Source organism: Filicampus tigris, chromosome 20 (genome assembly GCF_054856515.1).
Source record: "Filicampus tigris isolate MCC_2025a chromosome 20, RoL_Ftig_1.0, whole genome shotgun sequence".
In the NCBI taxonomy this organism is placed as follows: Eukaryota; Metazoa; Chordata; class Actinopteri; order Syngnathiformes; family Syngnathidae; genus Filicampus; species Filicampus tigris.
Genome location: NC_141236.1, coordinates 13,794,395 through 13,809,333, shown reverse-complemented (window position 1 = coordinate 13,809,333; position 14,939 = coordinate 13,794,395). Strand labels below are relative to the sequence as shown.

The following is a 14,939-nucleotide window of genomic DNA, read 5'->3' as shown; positions in this document are numbered from 1 at the left end:
TTTGGGCGCAGGGTGACTCGCAGAAAATTGTTAGCGTGAGGAGGAGTTACGACTCGTAACATTTAATATAACGTGCCATTTAGCAGCTCAAATGTAGAGTTCTGCGCGAAAGGACGTGAGGTTTTTTTTGTTTTTTTAAAGCATGTGTTGAGGGAGGCTTCTGCTTTGGAAAAATGGCAATATTTTTGAAGGGCAATTAAAACAGGTCGCATCGCTTTTTGCAAGGCTTGACTTGTTGAGTAAATGAAGGCTTGTTTGCCCGCACGCGCTCGTGTTAGCGACGGGTGTGTCGACATGCCAAAGAATAGGGCATGCGGGTAATATTATCAGTAAATATGCCTTCTTTTCCGTCTGCGGCCACTTGACGCTTTTATTTGTGAAAAACACAAATGCACCCTATACATCTTTGTAATATATTTTCACTCACCTTCTCTTTTTTTTCTGTCCCGTAGGACAAACAGGATCCAAACATCTCTTTGCAGCTCCGCAATGAGATCCAGGTATGAAGATGACACACACATGCGCATCCCCCAGCCACTTCATTACGTGCAGAACAACATTTCCCATGGAACAGTAATATAAGATCATTTATTCCAGGGTTAGACTGTCGCCATCATGAAACATTTATTAACTCTACAGGCCATGTTTTAAGTGACGTATTTGTCCAAAGAGAAGTCAACCGTTATTGTCTGAACTTGTTGAACTTGCCTTCTATGCAGTTAGGACATCGGAATGTATACAAAGTGTGTGGACTGCTGAAGCACAAGAGGGAGCTTTTACGCTTCCTTAAAGCACGTTACAACTCACCTGCCTTCTCTCTTCAGGAGTCGTTGGGCTTCAGCAGTGACGTTTCCACTCCAGAAACAGACCGAAAGTAAGTCCGACAACGGATCGAGCCCTTTGTCTTGTCGTCTGCAGCGTGTCAGCGCAATGCAAGGCAGCGCAGGCCGCAGAGCGTCAAACCAAACATTGCGTCTTCTCAGCGCGCTTGCGCCTGCCGCTCGTGCCAATGATGGGGCTGCACAGTGAAGGGGCTTCAAGGAAAGGCCAGTGAAGCGCGCCCGCGGCCAGTCCAGGTCGCCTCCTCGGGCGGAAAGCTGCCGCTTAATGGATGAGTGCAGCCGGACGTGTGAACGAGGAGACGGCGCCGTGTTTGGGCCGAGCCGAGGCGCGCGTAGACGCATGAAAACAGCGATTTACTGAGCTCATGCAATACAATGTCGTGTACGTAGAGATCATGTTAAAGCCAACTGTTAAGTAAAAAAATGAATCGGATTGGGCGGTAGGTTCGTATTAAAGGTCGAAAGACAGGGATGCCCTGTTAAAGCTTGATGCAACCTAAAATTTTAAGTTAATGACATAAAAATGTAACATGATTCACTTTCGCGAATTCGCAAATGCTAACCGCTAACTCAATGGAAACTGTTCTGTTCCTTCATCCTTAAAGCCGAAGTCGACCCAAGTATATTTTTTTCAAGAATATGTTCCCAGCAGGCCCACTAGTTGAAACAAGGCATTCTGATTAAGATTACGTTTGTGGAATACGTGGAGTTAATCCACTCGTTTTAGCCATCTCTGGGGGCGGCCACAACTGCTCAGGGCTCAGGTAACGACCAATCACGGCTGGCCTGTTTCCAGAAGCTGAGTCGTGATTGGGCGTTACCTGAGCCCTGAGCAGTTGTGATGTCATTTGCAGTCGACAGAAGTGACAAAATGGCCGCCCCCGGAGATGGCTAAAAACAGGTGGATTCAATATTATTCCAGTAACGCAATATTGATCAGAATGCCTTGTTTCAACTAGTGAGCCTGCATAGAACATATTCTTGAAAAAAATGTGTAGTAAGTAAATGTTTATTATATGTATGATATGTGATGATATTATATGAAATATCTATATCAGCCAAATTTCCCGCACCCTTGTGCACTTTGCATGACCCTTCAGATTCCAACACTGGTGCCTGTCCTGCCATCTGTGATGTGATGATGATTAATATTTTGCAACGCGGTGTGCATTATGGTGTCTTGTTCTTTATACGTACAGTAAGCTGCATGAGTGGTACTTTGCAAAGTCCCTCGGCCACGGCGCGGACAGGAAAACGGCTGGCCGCTTCCTCCTGCTTGAGCCGCTCGTTGCAGCAGGCTTTCCCCTTTCCTTCCTGCCTTTGTGTCCAGATGGGGGTAGGAGGGCGAGGAAGGCACATTTTCGAGGGCGATGGCCAAATGATTACAGCCCAAAGTGCACGGACTAAGGATCTTTATTGAACCGGGTTTGGGTGCGGTTCCTGTAACACAGTCAATGACATCACTCCATAGAAATGGGTCACGAGAGAAAAAAGAAAATGCCCCCTCGTTCGCTCCTTGGTAATAGCGATTGCTCCGATCTCGTTTGATCATTTTTGCCTGTGATGCTTCACTTGCGTCAGTGACAGTGTAGTGGATCATTTGGCCGACTTTGCTGCGTGCGGCATGGCCACTCTGGACTGGATAAGTGGGATAGAAAATGGATGTTTCATGTGGCCTATTTGGTCACAGGGATACCGAAAATAGCACAAAAAGGTCTTCGCTTTCATATTTTGGAGGCGGCTGTCACCCCTGCGTGACCCTGCGCGGGCTTGCGGCGTTCACGTGACAAGCATGTGCGGCAGAGGAAGCGCATACCACAGGCCGGCCTCTCTCATGGATGTATACGTCGCGCAGACAAAAGCCCCAGCGTGATGGGAACCAGATGCCAAAATAATTTGGAATGACGTCTTCCCCTTTTGCATTGGACTCGGCTGCTGCGCTGCTCGTCTTGATGTCAGTCTGCTTTCCTTCGCTTGGACGACACTCGACGAATTGCCTTTGCGTACACCAAGCAAGATGGCGCTGTTGTAACTGCACTGTTGTGTGGGAGGGGTTAAACTAGGGCCCGACTAATTAATTGGCCCATATTGGCTTTTGTACATAGTAAATTGTCATGTTTTTTTTTTGTATGGGTAAATCAACCCAAACAAGAATATGTTCCCAGGAGGCCCACAAATTAAGCAGCAAAATCCACCTGTTTTTAGCCATCTCACGGGGCGGCCATTTTGTCATTTGACTGAAAATGACATCACAAGTGCTCACATCAAACAATCACGGCTCAGCTTCAGAACACAGGTCAGCCATGATTGGTCGTTACCCGAGCCGTGAGTAGTTGTGATGTCATTTTCAGTCAAATGACAAAATGGCCGCCCCCGCAGATGGCAAAAACGAGTGGATTAACTCTTATTCCACAAACGCAATATTTATCAGAATGCCTTGTTTCAACTAGTGGGCTTGACAAAAATATGTTTGGGTTGACTTGGCCGTCTGAGGTTATTTTTTCTCATTTATTTTCCACATCAAAGCCTTACAATATAAGACCCAGGTAGTGACATTTGGGTGTTGGCCCAAACTTGATCTTTGGCTGCACCTCCGCCAATCAATGTCACTCCTTGTTGGCAGGAGGCGGGCGCACTTGTCACGGCGCATTGCAGTGCAGCGGTGACGGCCGGGGAGTTCAAGCAAGGGACTTCCTGTTTGGGGCTATTGTCACAGAGAGCCACGGGCAGCATGCTAATGAGTGAGGTCATTGGATCTTGATGAAAGCAAGGCAGCAAATCACGATTGCTGCACCTGAAGAGGAAGAGTAGACAGCCGCCCACTAAAGTTGACATTCACTTTATACTGTATGCCTTAATTGGAAAGTTAGGGTTGAAGCGATAAGCGTCCTCCATTCAACCCGTAGGATTGCATTTTTAAAAAGGAGGTGCCGTAGATGGAGGGTTAAACCAATTAAGTTGCCAGGCTGCACAATGCCTGGATTGACACTCTGAAAAGACATTCGGGCTCGTTTTTTAAGTGCGAGAGCAGCACAGATGAGTGTGTGCGCCGCACAAGCTAATTTATAGAGCATGAAGGAAGACGCATGGGCAAGGGGGGTCGGGGGGGGTTGCCTGAGAAAAGGTCTCATTGAGTTATTGCTATTCACGTTAGCTTTAACTTGAGATTTTTTTTTCTGCATCCATTCCATTAGCATGTCGTTACGATGCCATGGCTGCAATCTTCTCTTTGCATGGACGGGTAGGGACTCTTGGCATGGCTTTTCTCTTTATCTATGAAAAAGTTAACCTGAAAAATAGTTTGGGAACAACAGAAGCTTATTCCGAGGCAACGTTTCTACTGATGCCGCTGCTCACATCTCTTTAAATGGTTGTCGAACTTGCAGCCAGTAATGGTGAAAAAAAAGTTTTGGTGTGTCTGTCAGTTATGTTTCTGCCTTAATTTTGATGACTTTGGACGGTTTAGAGACATTTTAGGACTTTTTCTACTTTGTGCTTTCCATGAGCAACATGTCCTCCCACTCCTCTCCCGTGTCATGCTTTTGACCGGCAGAGGGAAACACAAACAGGCTGAGTCTGCCCTCTTTGATTTTTTTTTTTTTTTTTTTTTTCCCGCCCCCTCTTACTGTCCTCCTTTCCCCTTTTCTACCATATTTTGCTCGGTCGCTCCGCTCAATCACTCACTCCTGAGGCTGGTCACAGCAACGTTTTATTTCGAAGCACTTCTGACCTCATGTGGCCAGGAGACTGAACCGCAGTTGCATGTAGTTTGCTAGCAGTTTTTCTTTTTAACCAAGTTGAGCTTTGCTGGAGGTCTACTGAATGACGTTCTAGTTGTGTGTGTGTGTGTGTCAATTACAGCATTGCAAAAACAACAAATTGTATGGTCCAACTTTCCAGAATATCTGAAAGCATGGCGCTGTAGCAACTTCTGGGAAATGTCTTGTAAATCCTGCCTGGCTACAAACCATTGTGTGTCACCAGTGTTTTGGAGACGTTTGACAAAATGATTGCATGATCGTTCCATTGGGCGGAGGGGGGTGGGGGGGGGGGGTTGTAGACGAGGATGTCAAATCAACTTGCGTTTGTGGTACTTGCAAAATGCTGTTTCTGTGAAGGAGGATTTTTGACAATGTCGAATCTGGATAAACAAAAAAAATGTGTTTAAGGCTCCCGCAAACACGGTGAAGCAGCATTTAGCTGTTATGCTGCATGCTAATGGATAAGCTGCCAACACTAGTGGAGTCAGCCCCAAGTGTAAATACTTTGAAATCCACGTTAAATCAAAGGATATTTCCCCCCCATACCTATGATTAAGGTCTTTCAAAGCATTTTAAAAATAGTTTTAAGTAATAATAGTTATTGTAAATGTATTACACCCATTTGTTTGTAAATGCTCTTAAGTGTTGTATGAAATACCTTCATATTAAACTTCACTTGTTTCCACTTAGGATGTCGCTGCACAAATCCAGCTCTGAAGATGGATCTGGAGGTAATGGCTTAATAAGGCTGCCCTGTTCAAGGAGTCACAAACGTTACAAGCTTCTTATTAATAAAAGATGTCCTCTCTTTAGGCAAATGGGACAACAAGAAGAAGAACAAGTCGTTCTGGCAGAATTTCCGCAAGCCGCAGCACAAGGCGGTCGTGCGACAGACTTCCAAAGGTTGGTGTCGTGCATTATTTCTGTTCCTGCTTTGGATTTTACGCCACCTTCGATGTTTGACCCACACCCACCCAAACACACGCACACACACTTATCCGCTTCTTCCTTCAGGTGAGGACATTGGCTACGTGGCCAGTGAGATCACCATGAGCGACGAGGAGCGAATCCAGCTGATGATGATGGTGAAGGAGAAGATGATCACCGTGGAAGAAGCGCTGGCCCGGGTAGGAACTTTGAAAGAACGTCCTGCCGCCCTTCAAAAGCACACAAGTGTCCAACTACCTTCTGACTAAAATGACTCACTGTTACTAACCCTGATGAAAAGCGTGCATTGTGAACCTTTACTTATGCGCACACAAACTGCAGACACACGGGGGCATTTTTTGTTTGTTTGTTTCTGGTGGGGGTGGGAGGGGTGATTTCTTGGAGTGTGGGTGTGCAGAACTTGGTGAGAGGTGGATGACTTTGGTGCATAGTAGCTGGACATGGTGGATTCTCCTTTGGCTTCCCCTCCCCTTTTGATTGATGGCAACTTCAACGATTGACAAGTCCCCCCCACCCCCTCACTTCCTCCTTTTCCTTCCCTTCCTCCTGTCACTCACCTCCTCAAACGCCTTGCTCATGGGCGCCTCAACCATCCGGCAGCATCTTAGCGCTGGATTGCTGTCCAGAAGGCGGAGCCTCCATTTTCTCTCTATTGGCTGACACGAAGACATAAAGCGATCAATGAGCAAGCTTTGTGGATTGTGTAACCGGCATCACCTTAGTGTCTAATACTGAGAGAAAACAAAAAAAAGCATAAAGGGATGTAGTGAAGGTGACGGTGCCACGCAAACGTCTTTGGCCACCATTTTGTTTTCGCTCTGATTTAATGCCAGTGCGTGTATGATAACGCAAATGTCACAAAGCAGAGTGTGGAGCGCCACCGAGGCAGAACCTTCAAGGAAAGTTTTTTTTCCTCATAATCGAGCCGCCCTACATATGAATGCCTCTAGCTCCGCATTTGAACATTTGAGGGACATTTGATGCAGCACCCCTTGACAAAGCGGTGGAACGGTGCAGTATAAAAATGACTTGGTGAAGCAACACGCGGCTCCTTCCGAAGGTTATTTTGGAGGCTCTGATCCGAACAACTGTCAACAAGTGCGCGTGTATCACAAGGCTGCTCAGTGTTTAGCCAAGTGGGACAGCGGCTACCATGCTAATCGGTAAAAGCTTTCATGCCGCGTTCCACATTTGCTCTGTAGAGGCGTTCTTCATTCTTTCGCAGTTTTCTCACTGATGCTTCACCACAACATAGAAATGAGTATCTTAACAGTAGCGTTTCCATAATCTTGCAAACTACAAAAGTGGCTAGTGTTAACCCCCCCCCCCCCCCAAAAAAAAAGCATATCGGTGGCCAGAGACTTTTGTACAGCACAGTCATCATTTTGCTCAGAAGAGCGGATGCTTCAAACTTTCAAGTAAAAATACAGCTCAGTTCAGTAATTTGGCCAAGGAGCATAATTACTGAGCACTACATCACTTTGAATGCACGCTGCAGCTGCCGGTGAGCTCGGCGGCGGCCCCGCCCTCTTCCTGGCTAAACTCTTCTTCCTCCACGTAGCTGAAGGAGTATGAGCGCAACAGACAGTGCGGCAGTACTGACACTGCAGAGTGGACTGACGGATCTGCAGCCGGTCCAAACCAGTCCTCAAACTGCAACGTAAGTACACCCCCACCTCCCGTTCGCTCCCTTCACCCTCGACCGCCCGAAAAAAAAGAAAGAAAAAAAAAAAAAACAGCCTTTCACACTCTGTCCTCGACTACATTCAGTATGTTGAACAGCCGAGGAGATGGCAAAGGATGGATTTTTATTCCGACGCATGTGACAAAACCAAACTCGAGTCTTTCCGACGCTCTTCTTCCTACTGTCAGTCGCCCCCTTTTCCTACACTGCTGCACCACTGGCCAAACGATAGGTCCATATGTCCTGTTTGCACGTACTCTACCTTCCCTCCACCATGTCATTTGGGATCATTACATTGTGGATTTGAGCTTGCGTGAACGCATGTTGGTTACGTTTGCCTTTGCAATCCATCAGGTTGATCACGCGATGTACGTTTTTCATGTTGGTCCCCACAGAGTCATTTGTGGCTTCTGTGGTGATGAGTTTGCTTGTTGCGCGTTTGTTTTGGTTCCATCAGATCTTCTCTGATGCCAATTAGGTGCGTGGAATCCGGGGAAACGTCCCAAGCTCGTGTGTTTGTTTGTGTCATTAGTGTTCTACTTTGGCCGTGCCATTATTATTTATGAGCATTATTTATTATTATGTAAAGGGTTCTTATTCATATAATGATAGATCCTATCCTTGTGTTTGATAAAGCTGACCTTGGATTGCGTTTGTGGAATATGTGCGAAGTAGCAAAATCCACCTGCTTTTAGCCATCTCAGGGGCGGCCATTTTGTCACTTCTGTTGACTGAAAATAACATCACAGTGTCCCAGGGCTCAGATTGCTGTAGCAATTGCAGCGGTTCAGTACCAAATATGATACTGGAGCTGGAAACACTGCCATCTGTCGCTTGCAATGGAAGGAGCAAAAAACGATGATTTATGATCGAATGCTTGCACTCCACAAAGTGAAAGCAAGGAAAATGGACTGCTTGTTGAGGACGACACACCCACCGGAGACATGATGAGGGGAACTCCATTTCAGAAATAGAATTGAAGCATCCTTTTGAATGAAACAACCTCAACAAGCAACAAGAGTCCAGTTGCCCCAATTCAACATTTGAGCATTACCGTGACCCGAATGACTGAGAATCGAAACGGACTCATTGGTAGCAATGTACACACAGTTGACAAAAGCTATTGTTACCTCCACCGATTTATTGACAGAATTTATTTCACCTTAATTGATCCGGGTTAGGCAATATATAGACAAGAAACGGAGAGTGCGGGTGGTGGTATGCATGGTGAGCAGAGAGTTGAGTCTTGCCAATGAGTTTTCACACAGACAACTGAATTTTGTCTGCGCGAGTGACGAGAAGGCCAATTTGACAGGACGCGTTAATGAGGACGCATTCAGGTAGACAACATTTCATCTGGATTATGCACCCTGCAAACCGGATTAGACTTTGCTGTCCCAGACTTGTGAACTGTCCTGCTTTGTGCAACCACAACTAGCTGGTGGAATTTCAATGGGCTGACTGAAACTGCCCCAACCACAAAGCAATGTGGCCTTTTTAACTATTAGTCAGTAGTAATTGTCTGTTTTTTGCGCACGTCTGCCTTGGTTGTCTTTTCTCATTTATAATCTAGGTCACAGCTGATTTTCATTAGCCTCACTCAGTATGGTATCATATGGGCGAAACGTGCAATTTAGCCCAGCGCGCCGACCCGCTTCGAGCAACAGGATGTGAGTTAATTCCAAAATCCAAGTTCCACATAAGTAATGTTTCTATTTTCTGCCGCTATTGAAAACACGGAGCAACATCCGATCCCTTTCATGCCACTGAAAGCAAGCGACTTCTTTTAGCTTCTTGTTGTGAAAGGTGACTCTTGGGTTTCTTTTGATTGCCTAAACTAACAGTTTATTTACTATCAGTCAGTAATTGACAAATCTCTCAAAGACAGTATAGTGGGAAACGGGAGAAATCAAAAGTGTTTTACACACCCGGCAATCTAAAGTACAGGACGTGAAAATAAGTCAGATATGAATATCTCAGATGTGCTTGGTGTCGGTCCTCAAGTTCATCCGCACCAAAGAGCCTTTGACAAAAAAAACTCTGCTGGGATCATCTCACTTCCTGTCTGAAAACGGATTGATTTTATTTATTTTTTATTTTTTGGAGAAGCGACGAAAGAGTTACCGAAAGCACGACGATGACGAGATGCAGAAACGAAAAATGGGCAAACAAAGTGGAAGTCTTAAAATTGAAACTCTTGATGATGTCAACCGCTGCTTGAATGGAATTAAGCGTGCGTGCTATACATGTCTGCACAGTACATGCCTGTTTCTCAAGTCTAACGACACGCTCGTTAACTCAATCTATCCCATTGACATATTTACAGTATATGTCATTTCACAACGGCACTGAAAAAGTCTGGTGCTGAATGAGTTAAGAAACTGCATTCGTGGCCCCGTCCGTCCGTCCGTCCGTCTGTCCGTCTTCCTTTTTGGCCATCTGAGCCACACATTCCAGGATGGGCCATTAGGGATGTGGGGGCCACGGCGGGGTCACGGGGGCCTCAAATGCTGGGATTGTTCTCCGTGCACAACACAGGCATTTCTCTGCTCCGACTTGCTGCCTGGCACTTCCCGACCGCCCCTTCTTCCCGAGCGGAATCCAGACTCGGTCTGCGCGCGCACTCGGAGATGATTTGGGACCTTGCGTTTGCATGTGTGACTGCGCGCTGCCGATCGTTCTTGTGGGATACAAAGCCTCGATAGTCATAGCAACCCGGTGAGTATCGGTCAACGGACGGAAGCGCGTTGTGTAAAATAATTGGTGAATGGAAATGCTTTTGCTTTTTTTCTGTTGACCTGATGGCAGTTGAGACCTTTTGAGGTCCCGCTTTGCTTCATGGCTTTCTTTCCGCATGAGTCATTTATCTGTAGCGGTTTGTGTGGATTTGCTGCCCCACAACAGACTTGAAAGCGTTATCGTGTCCTCAATCCGCACACAACTGTCTCGTCGTCTGTGCACTTTGGGGGTCCGCGGCGGGGAGTGAAGTAATCCTGGCAATCTTGTTTACGTGGGAGTCAAACAGTTGGAAGGTGCCTTTATGTAAGGTGCTCTGCGATTACGGGACGTTTTGTTTTGAGGATAATGTCTGTCGAACAATGTGCCGCTTTGGCAGGGTTCTGTGTCAACGGCCAGGGCAGCTCTTATGTTACGACTCTGACGGAAATGTAAAAGTCGAAGACCTCAGCGGGAATTGTGTGGTTTGGAAACAGACGCACCGGACTTTTGGGGTTTGTGTGCTTTGCGAAAAGGTTCAAAGCTGGTGTGTGTGTGTTTGTGTGAGGCGACTTTAGGGAAGGACCGCTGATCGATGTGTTTTCCAACTTGTCTGAGATTAATAAGCTTTTACTAGACAGCGCCCGGAGGCGTCGGAAACTTGGAATGTTGCTTAGGTGATGCGGTGCCATCCAGTATGTACGAAACGTCTCGTGTGCGCGCTTGCGAGTGCCGTCCAAGCCGCAGTTGTTTACATCATCCTTGCTGTAGTCAGCTGCCACCGAGCCAGGCTTGTGGGAGGGAGGGAGGGAAGAAAAAAAAAAAGAAGCAATTAAGCTATTTCTTTATGGGCCCGTCAGCCTCGAGCAGCGCGACGAGGCGGACTCGGACAGGCTCGCTCTGTCCGTCGTTTGGTGCGCTTGAGCGTGCATGTGTTGTTCTTTGTGAACTGCGTAGTCGACCTCAGCGAGCCGTAAGGCGGCGTTGCCACGGAGACCCTTGGAAACAAATGAAGCCGCGTTGCGCCACTAACGATGCCCTCTCTGCCAGCCGGCAATTATGCCAGCGCGGTCGGTCATATTTGCCCTCACATGGGCATGATGAATCAAAAACAGTTTAGTGGATCATATGCAATATAAGTTGCTAGAAGGATACTGTCTGTCGTGTATTTGGTGTATCCTGAAGCATATTGTGCAAAATCACAATGCAAAATGAATAGCAAGCTACTGTGTTAAACAAAACAAAAAACAGAATATTATATTGTGTCCCTTAACAAATTTGGTTGAGCCTGTCTGATATTGAGCGGTTTTATTTGTATTTATTGAATTTTTGCCCAATGCCGATTCCGATATTTGGAAGAAATTGGACGGTTAATTTACTCTTGTAGTATTTGCTCACAATCGGCTGATTTTAATGAGTGAAGCAGCAGCTTGTAGCTTGAAAAATCATTACGTTGAGTTACCGCTGTAATAAAAAAAAAAAAGATAGGCAGCGTTGTAAATAATGAGAGATCATGATGACCAAAAGAATACTTTTTTAATTATGAGGATTTTAGGATTACAATTTGGATTTTTTTTGTTTTGTTTTGTTTTTGCTTAGGTGAGTGATGAACCTTTTGGGAGCATCTCTTTTCCACTCCACTTCTGCTTCACCAAGCATTTAAATGCAACGGCCATAAAAACCAAAACACTCGGGGCGTTGTCACCCATAATGGAGTGTCCTTGCAAACCCCCCCTCCCCGTCCTCCGAAGGCGGCGCAGCCCCGCCGATCGTGTCACTGATTCATGTCGGCTCCTTTCATTGTGCTCCAGTCCATTTTGTGGTGAATTAATTGTGGTCTCGGCAGTGTCTGGCCTCCATTTCTCACCACACTAACTTTGACTCCATCTTCAACAATGTTCCCATTGACGGCTTGCAAGGATCACAAAATGTATTTGTCTCACTTAGCTGTTTTATTGCCACATTCCTGTGCATCTGTGATTTTTATCTCCTCCTTCCATTTCTGCTGTGGTTGCATTCGTCAGCGCTCCATTCATCAGGCCTACTTAAAGAATTCTGGCGTCCGGCGGAACGTCAACCCGCTTCCTCTCTCCTTTATTGCAGCAATCTCGCGAGCAGTCGGACGACGAGCAATCGGAGGATTCGGTGAAGTTCAAGCGGCTCCACAAGCTGGTCAATTCCACCCGGCGGGTCAGGAAAAAACTCATTAAGGTGGAGGAGTGCAAGAAGCATGGATCCGAAGGTTTGTAAACCAGGGAGCATTTGGGAGTTGGCGGCAGCCTCGGAAAAAGGACGACGTCGAAATCTTCCGCCGATTGATTTGTTTTTTTCCTGCCAGATTTCCTCAATGTAGAATCGGTGCCCGCCTGCGACGACAACGCAGCGCTGTACGCGGGGGTGGTGAAGAAGCACTCGTTGCCCCAGGAGACCTCCCTCAGCCAGGATCATCTCTCTGTGGACGGAGACACGGACAGCCTGACCACCTCGCCGTCCTCCAGTAGCTTGGACACCTGGTCCGGGCACCGTCTGGTCAAGACCTTCAACAAGTCCTCCAGCACCCACGGCCTCATCCGCCCGCCCAGGAGGACCCCGGTCGACTCGGTCTCCGGCGTCGGGGGTAGCGGCTCCTCCTTCTCGGAGCTGGATGGCTGCGGATTGGACGACGAAGGGAAATTGTCGCGCTCCACCACCGACGGCGAGATGCGGAAGGCCCTGAGCTCCATCTCCCACGGGGTAAGTAACAAGGAAGCCCTGTACGCCTTTTACGGCCTCACCAAACCCCGCCCCAAAGCGCAATCGCGCCGCATCATCCCCCCGGACGACGGCCTCTCCCAAGGCAGCCCTAAATATCACGCCGCCAACCGGCACCATGGCAGCTGGACGCTCAGAAAGCCCGACCCCAACTACTCGTACTCCACCAAACACCTTCTGTACCAGCGTTGGCGCGGCGCCAAGAGCCCGGCCTCCCCTCTGTGCGTCACCCCGTCCTCGCCCGCCCGCGGCGGCGACCTAGCCAGATCGAAAGGTTTCGGCCCGGCGGGGGGCTGGGCGTTCCCGTCCCGCCGGCTGCGGGGCCGCAGCGCAGTCAGTGAGCTGAACATCACCTACGTGGTAGAGCGGAGCCTGTACGGTCACCTCAACTGGGCCCAGCTGGTCCGCCCGGTCACCCTCAGCCGGGCCGAGCGCCGCTGTCTGTTGGAGGAGGACCGCGAGGCGGACAGGAGGTGGGCGGCCAGCGTGGACCGCTGCACCAAGCGCGTGCTCTTACGCATCCAGCAGAAGTCTGTGAGTTCAGACCGTGAGGTTCAAGTCGGCCGCCTCGTGTGAGCAGGACTCGGCGTGCGTCAAAGCTGCAGAATAGCTTTTAAGGTCAAACTCGCCGCAGTCGGAAACGTTGCCAAGGAAATAGCATCGGGCTTACTTTTTCGAGCTAGTGGCTTTTTATGGAATACAGTGGAACCTCTAAGGTCGAAAACACTTTCTTGGTTGTTCACATTTGAAACGTTTTCTCCGTGAGAAATACAGGACGCTGCTGCGTATTCAACATTCTTGAGGGGCCAACCTATCCTCCGTTATTTGCTAAAAAGTCAATTACGTATTGCATTTGTGATCAGGCTAAAGCCCTGTGTAATAATAGTTTTGCTTTGACAAGGTCTCGTGGCCTTTTGGTGCCAAAGAACTATGTTGAGATAGGAGGAGGAGCTTCTTTTGACCGGCCTACTAGAAAAGTCTTTCAGAAAAGTGATTTGTCGCCATCTTGCGGCATCTCTATTCAATTGTTAAATTACTCTCAAATTTTCCATAAAGCTACTGCTAGCATTACAATCTTGCAAGAACAAGAACAGTACCAAGCAACGTTTTGGCTGGTTAATTGTCTCAAACATGCAAACAACATACGGAAGGTTTTCTGTGTAACTGCCGAATGTTGACTCGCTTGTATGAGAGAGATGCTGTACTGTAGCTGCACTTGAGTAGTAAAGCGATGTCCCTTTATTAGTGCAACATGAAGAACTCCTCAGTGGTGCTCGGACATCGAATAGACGTGTAGAGAGTGAGGTGGGGCTATCCTGCAGCTTCGATGCTACCTGAATCCTGTCGTGTACCAGTGAGGTCGTTCTCATCCAAGCAGCTTTTTGGACTCCACTTTTTTCTGTTGTAGCTTTTCGTCTTTTTCTTTTATTTTTTTGGAACGGGGGCCCGTGCCTCTATTTTTTTTTTTCTGGATGTTTTCTTTCCTTGTAATTATCTCCAAAATCCTTTTTTTTTTTTTTTTTTTTTTTTCTTTTTTTTTGAAATCTTGGGTGCATGTCCATTCCATCGAGCATCGCCATCACATTATTCTTGGACGCCGCTTCAAACGTGTTTGTTCTGCAAAAACCCTTCGCTGGGAAAGCTGCAATGTGGCCCGCAGCTGTGGACGCTAAATGCGCAAGAAGCCCGTATCGCTTTTGAGGGATCTTCATGCTTTTGTGCTGAGATTAACTGGGGGTAATTTTAGATGTTGAACTTTGATGTGCACGTGTGTGTTCTCATAGCGTTGGGAGGATCCATTAAAAAACACAAAACAGATAAGCGATAAGAGTGGATCTCCCGGTTATCTTTTCATTTCATAGTTTCTTTCCCATTAACGTTGAGAGCGAGAGACTTCCCCTCATCAGAAACAACTTGGAATGTTTCTGCTAACACGAACACACATTTGGCCCTGTATGCGTGTGTGTTTGCATACCGAAGCCCCCTTCCTTTGTGCATGTGTCCCAATCCAGACTCCACCAGCCGAGGGCGCCCTAAATGTGCCTCGAGTCCTTGAAGCCTTTCATGTGGTCACATCGAGACTCCACTTTGAGCCACATGTTGGAACGGACTTTTACGCTTTTTGGCCTCCATAAAGCAGCTCATTCGCTCTGAAATTTGGGGAGAAAAAGCACATAAAGTGCTCCATCACGTCCTCCATTTGGCGTATGACATCATGTGCCCCCGCCCGCCCCCATG

At 47.5% G+C, this 14,939-nt stretch overlaps 1 protein-coding gene across 3 annotated transcripts in view; it reads left to right on the top strand.

The window, feature by feature from the left end:
- sash1a (SAM and SH3 domain containing 1a) overlaps nucleotides 1-14,939 on the top strand; it is a 123,834-nt gene that overhangs the window by 97,007 nt on the left and 11,888 nt on the right. The window contains exons 3-10 of one of the 3 annotated variants that reach the window (XM_086018109.1): nucleotides 453-500; nucleotides 825-874; nucleotides 5,294-5,334; nucleotides 5,417-5,506; nucleotides 5,618-5,730; nucleotides 7,113-7,211; nucleotides 12,054-12,192; nucleotides 12,289-13,235. In XM_086018109.1, the coding sequence (XP_085874235.1) occupies nucleotides 453-500; nucleotides 825-874; nucleotides 5,294-5,334; nucleotides 5,417-5,506; nucleotides 5,618-5,730; nucleotides 7,113-7,211; nucleotides 12,054-12,192; nucleotides 12,289-13,235 (1,527 nt within the window). The remainder of the gene's footprint in view (nucleotides 1-452; nucleotides 501-824; nucleotides 875-5,293; nucleotides 5,335-5,416; nucleotides 5,507-5,617; nucleotides 5,731-7,112; nucleotides 7,212-12,053; nucleotides 12,193-12,288; nucleotides 13,236-14,939) is intronic. The other 2 variants (XM_086018110.1, XM_086018111.1) reach the window with 2 other exon arrangements.